At 41.6% G+C, this 10838-nt stretch overlaps 1 protein-coding gene across 1 annotated transcript in view; it reads left to right on the top strand.

Moving 5' to 3' along the window:
* The first annotated feature begins 437 nt into the window (after positions 1-437).
* The window catches only part of LOC139114115 (nuclear receptor subfamily 6 group A member 1-like), a 184990-nt gene continuing 174589 nt past the window's right edge, over positions 438-10838 (top strand). The window contains 1 exon segment of the mRNA XM_070675648.1: positions 438-809. Within this exon segment, the coding sequence (XP_070531749.1) occupies positions 746-809 (64 nt within the window). The 5' untranslated portion in view covers positions 438-745.

The raw sequence follows: 10838 nt of genomic DNA, 5'->3' as shown, positions 1-10838 counted from the left end.
TGCTTTATGAATAATGATTATTTGCATTGTTTATTTGACGGTACTTTTCCATAGTTTGCGAAATACACATCGTAAAGTTTAGATTCTCAAAACGATTAACGTTGTGCTCAGTAATAAACTCAGGTAGTAGGGCCAATTAACTGCTGTTTGTTGTCCTGTGTACATAATTTATTTGGAAAACTCTGATCTGCTGCAATGGATCAAACAAATCATAAACAAATGATATTAAACGTTTCGGGGACATATGTTAAGAACCGTTATTATGAAGAATAATCACGGGCAGTCGGGTCATGATCGGGTCGAAAGCTGTCTGCGCCACCTTACACAGCCAACCTTCCAATCTCAGACGGTCGTACCACGTGCTCGTTTCCCACCGTCTGGCAGGGAAGCCATGCGCTGCCAAGCAGTCTTTGAGTCCATTCCAGCTAGCTAGGCATCGTGGCAACCAGGAGCAGCTCTGGGCAGCCGGCAGATACTCGGCTTCGGCCGTTGTAGACGCAGGGATGGGAGCGCGCGACGTTGGACGATGAGTTACCACAAAGCTAGGGAGACATGCGCATTAAATATCGTTTGGTCCTATTTATAGTATAGTTCAATGTTAGTTGGTATTTACCGGCGTCCTTAGTTAACCTAGTTACTACACTTGATATATTGTCATACGTCTGCCTATGTACGTGAGAAGCCACAAGGTTGCGGTAACCGAAGGAAGGCTTTATTTTCCGCCAAGGTGGCTTACAATTTCAACATGGAAAATTTCTCCTTCCCGCTGGTACAACCAGGTGTTCCTCCCTTCCCAGGCACGAGGACCGGTAAGCTTGACATTGAGTTTGGTCTAGTGTAGACGTTGCATAGATAGCCAGCCCCTTCCGCTACCTTTTCTTTGTGACATGAATGCGATGTGACTGTGTATGCGTTTTTCAGACTACGCCAGACGCCGACGTGCAAGATAACTGCTGCGCGTCGGGTTAGTGCAGAGCTGAACGGCTATGGGCGGGTATTTTAACGCCAAATTTCAGCCATTTGGGCCGCCCATGCCGACAGAAAGGGGGATGGGGTGAATCCCAGTGACGGTTGAGCCGCCATAACGCGCGCTTCGCAACATGCAGTTCTGGTAAATCTGCCTGAACGGATCAGGTAACGTGGTCGCTGTTGGTTAGCAGAGTCCAGCGTCAATACGTGCCTGGCAGACAAAATGGAAACCATGGTCTCTGATGCGAACGGTCGGACACTTTTCACAGCTCAAATAAATAATAAAACCCAGAGTTTTTGTCGTAGCTACTCTCGGGTCGACCCAAGCAAGAAAATGATACAGGAGCCAGAAATAAACGGATAAACAGATATGGTGAACGACAAGCGCCCGAAATCGTTCGAAACGTTCCAGCGCCAAAAAAGTTTGCCGTCTGCCTTTTGAATACCATAATTTGGTCGAGTCGTTATTGTGGAGGCCAACCAGGGAAAGGTGCTTTTGACAAGCAGAGAATTGGGTGACTGGCTGAGTGCGGTTGTAGAACCAGCCCCCACCGAATTCAAGTGCGGTTCTTGTAGACCTTACACTCGCGAATCAGTGTGGTGTAAAGTCGACAACTTCATTTATCGGTGGTTTTTGTACTCCCAAATCACAGGTATAAAAAAGAACGACGTATGCGCTTACAGGTATATAGTTGAAATAGCTCGTAGTGAAGTTCGCTACCAACTCCAAGTATATGTGCGTGACGTTTATCATAAATTTTGGAAGCGCATAAAGACAAAATATTTATATGCTATTTTTGTGTTTGGGTTGATATTTTAAAATGGCGTCAAGCAAAAGAAAACTAATACATTTATCATCAACCATTTCGCAATTTTAGACATATCTCGATCAAATTATACCACGGTCACGATGTTGTTCAACTACTAGTACCAAAGAAGACGAACGCACAACAACTGAACTGGGCTGTTCCCTGTCCCGGCAGAAATTCATGCCTGTACAAGCGTAGGCATGTGGATAATAGAGTTGTAAATCGATTGGACAGCGAAATTTGCTCACTGCCCGACAGAAAAGACGAGAATAACTCCGCCTTGTGATCTGACGCGGTGAAAGAAGCGCGCGAGAGTCGACGCTTCTTTACACCTGTGACATGTGATAAGCAGCAAAACTCCACCTTCGGACTCACAAATTGACATTTCTTTACAGGTTTGAAGACGTTCGTGAATGCGAAGCAGATATTTGCGGCTTGTTTTTTTTCAATACGGTATCGCAGTGGACACTGGGACTTCTTGAGCAAAGAAACCCGTGTCAGAATAGAAACAAAATTACGTCATCCGCCCGCTGCATCGACTTCCTTCAGATTTCGCCAAGAGTCTGTTATCTTTACTCGACGTCGATATCTCGCGAGTCGACGGTAGCTTATCGAGTACTATGTATAAAGTTAAAAGCTCGCAGGATCACTTGTTCTTGTATTTCGCAAGAAAGGACTGCCATGCAGCTTGTTCTCCGGGTTATCATGGCGTTTTCGGAGCCACGTGCCAGCAGTACTTCTGATCAGGGATAGAAAACGGTTGAAAATAAACAGCGGCGGCAAAGCATGGGTGTACACTGGCACGGGGCTGCATCGACGGCAAACCATACAACCAAATATCCTGGTATAAACATTCCTAGTCTGTTATAAACTCTGAAGGCAACTTTCAAGAACTACCAATCTTGCCAATGAACCAAAAAGTTTGTGGTAGAACGCAGAGTTAGTACAGCTTAGAACGTCAATTTTCAGGTTTTGCTGTCAACTAAACCATGGAGATTTTGCAAAAATACTTGACTGTAATAACTGTTACCTTTACTTGAAGTTGTGACTAGTTTGACTAAGTATAAATGTAGATCTGATTATTTGATTTTTTGGTTACTTTCTTGAATGGTGGATATGTTATGCATACGCTTTCTTCTTTAAGGGGCTGCTTTGGAGACGTCACGTAATTCTTTTGTTTGTAGCTTTGAAAATAACTGGAGGAAGTCCAAAAAACACCCCTTTTCAGATTTTGGACTGCCTGGGTCAACCATCGCTGTGCATGGTTTTCGCATAGATGGTCAAAAATTTAGCGTTCCCCTCACATTCGTTTTCAAATTCAACATTTATTATTTGGCTTCTGTTGCAGAGTTTGTGTGGTTTTTTTCCGAAGGAAAGTTTACTGAGGTTGTGTGTCAGTTGTATTCCGTCTTCTCGAAGCCCTTGTGTTTTGTAATGACTTGCGTATTACCAGCCGTGTGGGGAGTTTTGAAAAGAAACTGAAAACCTCTACTTATCCCTAGAAACATGGCACGTTCACAAACACGAAAAAAAGTTAGGTCTTCTCCGAGAAACTAACATTTATAGCACTTATTTTGTGAATACCTTCGACACCACGGTCCGAGCTGCGTGGATAATTCTTTGTTGTTTCGACTATGCAGCCCCTAGACATGAACTTCATGAAAGTAAAAGAACAACGACACACACAGAAAACACATCATTTGAAATTTATTCGAAATACGGAAAATAACAGTAAATGACCGAAGAATTTATAGGGTTGTAAACGTTAGGAGTTTGTGTTTGTTTTGTTTATATTAATGATGACATTATTTCCCGCTCTTAATAAGTTAAAGTTCATTGATGGTTGGCACTTCGTGTGGCGGACTGAAATACTCGCTACTGAACTCGGTATTGTCAAATACCCAGTATAAATTAATGTATGCGCCCAGAAAATTTGAATTCTGACTCAGTATTTCCTTATTGTGAGGTTTAACATATTTATTATTTTTTTTCTGAAAAGGGGTAAAGATCGTTTGTGTTTGTTGGAGAGTGACCATAATTTAGAAGTCCATTTTGGAGGGAGTGGCCTCCATGACTATGTTGACGAAAATTGGCTTTGCGAAGGATCAGATTTGTGGTCAGTACCATATTGCCTCTACTCGAAGCTCGCGTTGCATGTTCCTGTACTTTCTCTGGCTAATTTTTAGCGCAGTGCGTGTCACGACCTCTGGTTCCTAGAGTGAGTTAGAAGAATAAACTGCCAACCGCAGGGTAAACAGGACCCTGCCGTTGCCAATGAGGATTTAACAGGCTGGCAGACCAGACGTTTCTGTCGATGCGCCCGGAATCCAGTGGGCGAGCACTTTGAGACCAGAACGAGTTCTGAAATTATACCAATGGCTTAACGGAAGAAGGGGGCAAAAAGTTGAACTACGTTGTTTTGGAGCTAATGTAGTCCATCAATTGCGTGTGTTATTATGGTAAAATTTTACCTGTAAACAATCGTGACTGAGCTGCAACATGGCCAGATACAGACATGGCAGTTCTTTCGGGATCAAGTTTTGCGTTCTGATAAGGTAGCAACTGAATGAGAATCTGTAGCAGTGTAGTAGAAGGTACTATCTCGTTGAATGTGCTCTAGTTTTAATATATGTTCAGGACTTTAATTCTTCAGCCTAGTCGGCCGGCAGTGCACCCATTTCCTGGTGTAGCTTTCTGACTTCCACGGCGTTGGCCGCACCTCGCCGCATTGATCCGAGCATGGACGTGGCTTTGAACCTCACTGTTCGCCAGGGCGGCGTTTCGTTTGTCACGAAGATGTGGCTCCAAAAGATGCGTATTATTTACATTTCATGGAAATATAGTGCAGTCTGCATAAAATGGAAGGAAATGTAAGAACCAATTAACAGAAGCCGCTGTAAGTTTGAGATATGACCGAGAACGCGCGTGACGCTTTCCCGCGCGTTCCGGGGGCAGGCGTGAGTGACGGTGACCGTGTCGACTTCATCTTGAGTTGTTTTAAGCAATCCGGCGAATTTTGGCGCATTTTCACCTACAGTTTTCAGAATCTAGAATTATACGTTTTTTTCTAAATAAAAACAAGGTTAAAGGTGGTTCAGGTCAGACAACCCAGACGTGGAACAATAAATCACAGAATGTCGCCGACAAATAACGACAAGTCTTATTGGACCGAGTTCCCCGTCTCTGTATGCTGATCTATCCAAAATGTCGGCACTGGCAGCGGACTTGGAATAAAATATTTCGTCTTCGCCATGGAATCACAGCAGCTATAGAATTCCTGAACAAGAGTTTTATTGCATGACAAACACTATTTTATCCCACATTCATCTACGCGATTGCAGAAACAAAGTAACACTGTGCATAACACCGATATACTAGGACCAATCGAGAAACCGTTGGCTAGACCTGCTTGGTTAATAACTCGGCGAATTTCCCGCCATTTTCGATATGTATTTTCATTTTCGCCATTGTCTTCAGTCCCACTTGGCTCAAGACGCACTGTATTGTAAAATTTAAGTATTAAAACTGATGTCAGATTATGCCAACCTTTTAGAGTTTTACTTTAGGATGGGAATGGCGATAGTATGGCAGTGTATCGTGTTTGGGGTGTACGTTTGACTGTTCTCTATGGTAGTTGTGTGGGGCGGTGTCCGTGACGGTTTGCGGCAAACAAAAAAAAATCAGTCCCGGACCGCTTATGATCAAAAGTAAGCAGCAGGGCTTAGCTGTCGGTCCGGCAGATAGAAATGCGTCCTGGTAGACAATATACGTTGGCGCCCCAGGTCAGCACTCTTTCGAGATACGAGAAATCCCAAATCGGACACCTTTGTGCAGATCAGTTCGTATCTCTCGGGGTAGTTAAGATCCCATGCAACTCCCACAAACCCCTTCTTGCCACAGTGCCTAGATTTCCTTTAAGTTGAACGACCCCTCTCTCCTCCTCTCGTGAACAGATTCCGTAATTCGCCGTGCATTTATAAAATAAAGATGAGTGGTGCAGTAAATACAAGGCAAAGGCGGAACCAGGGATGTACTTTGATATGGGTTTCCACTTTGAGTAGTGTTGTAGCTCACGGTGTTGTAAACAACACCAAGCCTCGATCAAATAACTGTCCCGGCTTTAATACCTAAACAGAATATGAACAAAAGCACCCAAATTAAAAAAAACCCAGGAGATTGATCCCCCATCTTCAAACTTATAATCCAATATATTCTGTCGTACTTAGGTTCGTTGTATGTGTTCACAGTGTAAAAAACACTCCGAGGGGCAAGCTCGTATCGGCACCTGCTTGTGCAGCCCAAAACGTGGCACACACTCTGGGTAGAGACAAGCTGAGCATAAGCAAGCACGCTGAAATGGCGGAGATACCAAACTTAAACGGCGAATCTTGGCGTCCCTTGAACCTCAGGACGCCACACAGCTCCACTGGTAAATGTCGGCCAGAGAATTCGGACCTGTGTGCCGCGGTTTAAAAGAGTATTCAAAAAGTATGAAAATATCGACAGAAAGTGATGAGCGTCACACATTAAATCACAGTCGAAAACGACGACCATACGCCAATCTAGGAAGGTTATTTTCGTAAATATTTATCTGCAAGTGTCAAAAAGTGTATATATTGCCAATGTCCAATAAATTTATTTGTATTGTTGGTTTTTTTCGGAATTTCTATAATTGTATAATTATTCAATGCTGTAAACTTTCTTCACGTGATATGTTCCTCGTTAATTGTTGTTTTATAGAGAGTAGATAGAATGGAGAAGTCTTCATGGAGCTATTTCATTTTATTCCATTTCGCAAACGTTTGTGACTGGTAGTATACCAGAACGCAAAACATCAAAAAGTCAAACCGTTGGCTACAATTTTGCCATATATACATAGAAACATGTATACACACAACATATATATATATATATATATATATATATATATATATATATATATATATATATATATATATATATATATATTTATAATTAAAAACTTCTTTAAAGCGCACTACACATGCGTCTCAGCGCGCTGTACATGACTGAAGAAAAATAATACATGACTATATATATATATATATATATATATATATATATATATATATATATATATATATATATATACGTCGTTAGTGCTTTGTTATAACTGCAAACCCGATAAGGCTCTTTGCACTCAAACAGACAGACAAAAGCTTAGAAACTTCCTGGTATTCGCATGTGTGAATGGAATATGATATTGCATAATAGTGTATATCTGCATGTTTCAAAGATCGTATCCGGGGCTCGGAATCGGAAAGATGAGTGTTCCCCCGCCTTCACCAAGAGGGGTTTCCAACTTGGCCACGCCGCTCGACGTGTTTTTGCAAAGAGTGAAAATAAAACGAGTCATCGGGATTATGGTTCCTTCGACTTCTGATCCCCATTTAGAGAAAACAGTGACGTCTGTACACATAATTCGGAGACTTGCAGCCAAAACTGCCAAGAATATCATCAACAAAATGCATCACATTTCCTTTTGGCCATCATAGAGTACACTGCGACAACCTAGTTTATTTTTTTTTATCCGGAAGAATACCAGCATTCTTGTTAGCGACGTTATTTAAAATTCAATAAAACAAACACGCATTCACAGGTATACAGATATTAATAAGTTTAGAAACGTCACGTTACCCCACGCATTGGTCACACGTTTGTGGAAGCAACTCAAGTGGTAGAAGAGACCTTATGTTTTGTTTCCCGATCAAAAAAACATTCAATTGGAAGTATTTGACAGTTTTACAGCAAAACTAATGAGTGGTTCCGTGTCAATTTTTCCCTCTGTATGACAACGCGAAAAGTCACTCGACCCTTGAATCAAAATAGCACTACAGTCGCATAATGTATTATATAACTTTTCTGCAAGAGAAAGAAGAACAATTTTTAAAAAATTACATACGAGCTGACAGTAGTCTACGTCTACGAAGAAAATCATGCATTTATTTGCGCTCATGCTTCGCGGAATGTTTTCTTTTTTAATAATTGCAGGAGTACCTCTTCCATTTTCGATGTGCTTTTCTTGTGGTTCTCGGATAGTTTCGCTCCTCATCGGCAGCAGGAATAAGTGTAATTATTTGAGTAAATAGTTACAGATGGTATTTATAAAAAATACAAGTAGCGCGGGAATCGATTTTTTAGACGGAGGGGACTGTACGTCTATTGAAGTAATCTGTCGGGGTGCTTAACCGCAATTAGAATTAAGTGCGCTAATTACGTTATTGTGTTCCACAAAAACAACATTATAACAGAGAAAGCGAATTTTGGAACAGAAAAAGAACTGTACATTCTGATGAGTAAAAACATGGCATTTAGGACGAGTTTCAGGGAATCGTATGGGCTCTCTCTTGATACAATTCTATAACAGACATGTGTTCGACCAAGAAGGCTTAATTGTGCGGTCGTTTTACACTGGAGACGCTGGCCGACACTGCCTCGGTATACTGGGGCGCTTATTACTTCCAGAATTTCGCCAAATGTTATAGTATTCTCCAGTGGCATTTGCGATGAAATGAAATTATTCGGAGGGAAAGTTACTGGTCGAACCGTCGGATCGGTAGAGATGGCGATTGCATAGACGGACTGTTTTTAATGCCGCCATGCACTGTAACGTGTATGCTGGAGAAGAAGAAGAAAAAGCCACGCCAACCAAACAAACTGAGTCAGACATTTAGATAAAGAAGCATCGCTGTTTATCGACCTTAACTTTCCCAAACTGGCACCAAAGTAGCGGTTTTTTTTAAATCAGGGAAGGCACGGGCATGTATCCCCCGACAAGAAGAAATCAAGACCGTTGCTAAAATAGTGGCAGGTATATAACCAGAATGGCAGATAGCTGTCGCAGAATATATAGTCCGGTTTTGAGGGTTGAAGATGTTGTCTATTGGAGGAGAGGGTATAGCGTTGATTTTTCTTCTCCAAACATATCCTTAAGATGACATTCTTGATCTCAAGGAAAGGCCGCCACAAACCTATATATTCCTCTTTATAATGTTTGGTATATTTTTGAGGATAAGTGATGAAACAGTTTTTAGACCACAATCCTAACTGAATATATAATTATATATACGAAGAAGGGTAACCCGGCAAAAATTATGATGTCGCCTCGTGGCCGATACCAGTTCCCACAGATAAGACCCTCACCCCCCCTCTCCTGGATACCCCACAAGAGAAACGAAGAGGCAAAACATACACTTTGACGTCTCTGTCAAAATGAAAACTATCTTTATATGATTCTTTCCCCAAATTTTCACGTTCTTCAATAAACAGGTGTTATTTGAGCGTGTGGGATGCCAGATGACCCAGCACATTGTGGCTCCCACCAAGTTCTCTGGGATTGCCAAATAACTTCAAGGGGTGATATGAAGAGGGTAGCACTATATGGGAAAATTTAATACCCCTCAAAAAAGGCGGACTTCGACAATCACTGTTTTGGTTGGCTTTACAATATTAAAACTTGAATTTGACACGTAGACGCCCAGAGAGGGATCGCAGTGAAGTTGCTATGGATTCATCGCCACCTGCGCAGACCTACTTTATTACCAGTAAAAAAAAGCAACCTCAATATTCAAAATATGGCAATAAAAGTTTCCGTAATAGTAACATGCGAAACGATTGAGTTCTCGGAAAAGGTGTAACCGTAAACTAGCCGACCCCATATGTGAAGTATATGTGTTCGAAACGACTGTCCGCTGACGCAACTGAAAATACCGACCAGCAAATCTGTCGGCATGCATGCCAATATTCCATTCTGGAGTGGTATGTATCATCCGGACGTTCGCAGCCGTAATTCTAATGTAAACAAAAATCTTCAGGGCGAGCAGCGATAAAAGTAACTGCAAGCCTGTGGCATTTGACGTTGAAATGATTATTCGCAGAAGATACTAAATCTTAGTGTCGTGCAGCTCAAGCACGCGAGGCAACTTGAACGCGGCATTTTTTTTTATTCGTGCAGTGAAGCAGAGTTCGGGAACTGTAAACTGTTCTAGATTTTAATTAAAATGGATCGCCAGTTATCTGGAGTTTGTACTCACACTGTCTTGTACAATTGTCATCAGTTTTGTCAGATTCACAGAAAATTTCTCGATTCCAGTGGGAAGGGATGAGGAAGATATCTTTCGGAGCTCTGGCCCGTCAATTTTGATTTAATTGCCGATAAAAAGGGAATACTTTGAAAATAATTATTTTACTGTTTAAAAAAATTCTTAATGCGAATGGAAAAAATACAAGTAACTTTTATCTGGTGTAAGTTTACGTTATGGTTTATATTTTTTTCTCTTCAGACAAACATAGACTCGATTATGTGAGAATCGTCCTCTCAATACTTAATCGCTGCACGTTCTATTGGGTTACCAGTTTCAACATCATGGTTGTCGGTCCTTGTTTACCAATCATGTGCCTTGATTCAGCGGGCCTACTTCACTCATAAACGCTGTCATACTGACTTCGCACGTCAGCCGAACCATCCACCTAAATGTCCCTGAATTGTACCATAAAAAAGTTTAATAAATAGGTCTACTGAGTTTTCTGTTGGTCTTCGACCGAACGGCAGTTTCTCTACCCGGCCCACATTTCGGGCCTACGTGACGTGACATTGCCGTCCACTCGGCGCCATATTGACATCACCACAAGTATATGAATTTGTCTTTTACGTCAGGCATTGTTTTTGGGGGTCTGTCATGAGATAATCTAGCTGACAATTGGAGCGGTATCCATGGTCAAAAGACTTTTTCATCGACATATATTGCAGTCACGCGATACAGCTTTTAGAATTTTGTTCCCACAAGGACTCGAACGACAAAAAAACCGTAGAGAACAAATAAATTATTATGTCACAGATAGCCGAATTACTGTAAATCGCTCCTTCATATAACTTGGATATGGCTATTTACGAGAATAAATGATGAGATTGAATCGATGAGATTGAATTGGCAGGGTTTAGATTTTCCCTAAAAAGTAAACGAAATCCGCATTCTCATAGCGAATCGATTTGCATATTATGGCGGCGACTGTGTCAGCTGCAGACGTAAATAACCAGACGGT

Source organism: Ptychodera flava, chromosome 16 (genome assembly GCF_041260155.1).
Source record: "Ptychodera flava strain L36383 chromosome 16, AS_Pfla_20210202, whole genome shotgun sequence".
NCBI classification, from domain to species: domain Eukaryota; kingdom Metazoa; phylum Hemichordata; class Enteropneusta; family Ptychoderidae; genus Ptychodera; species Ptychodera flava.
Note: the sequence above shows the minus strand (reverse complement) of the source record. Positions and strands in the feature narration are given on the sequence as shown.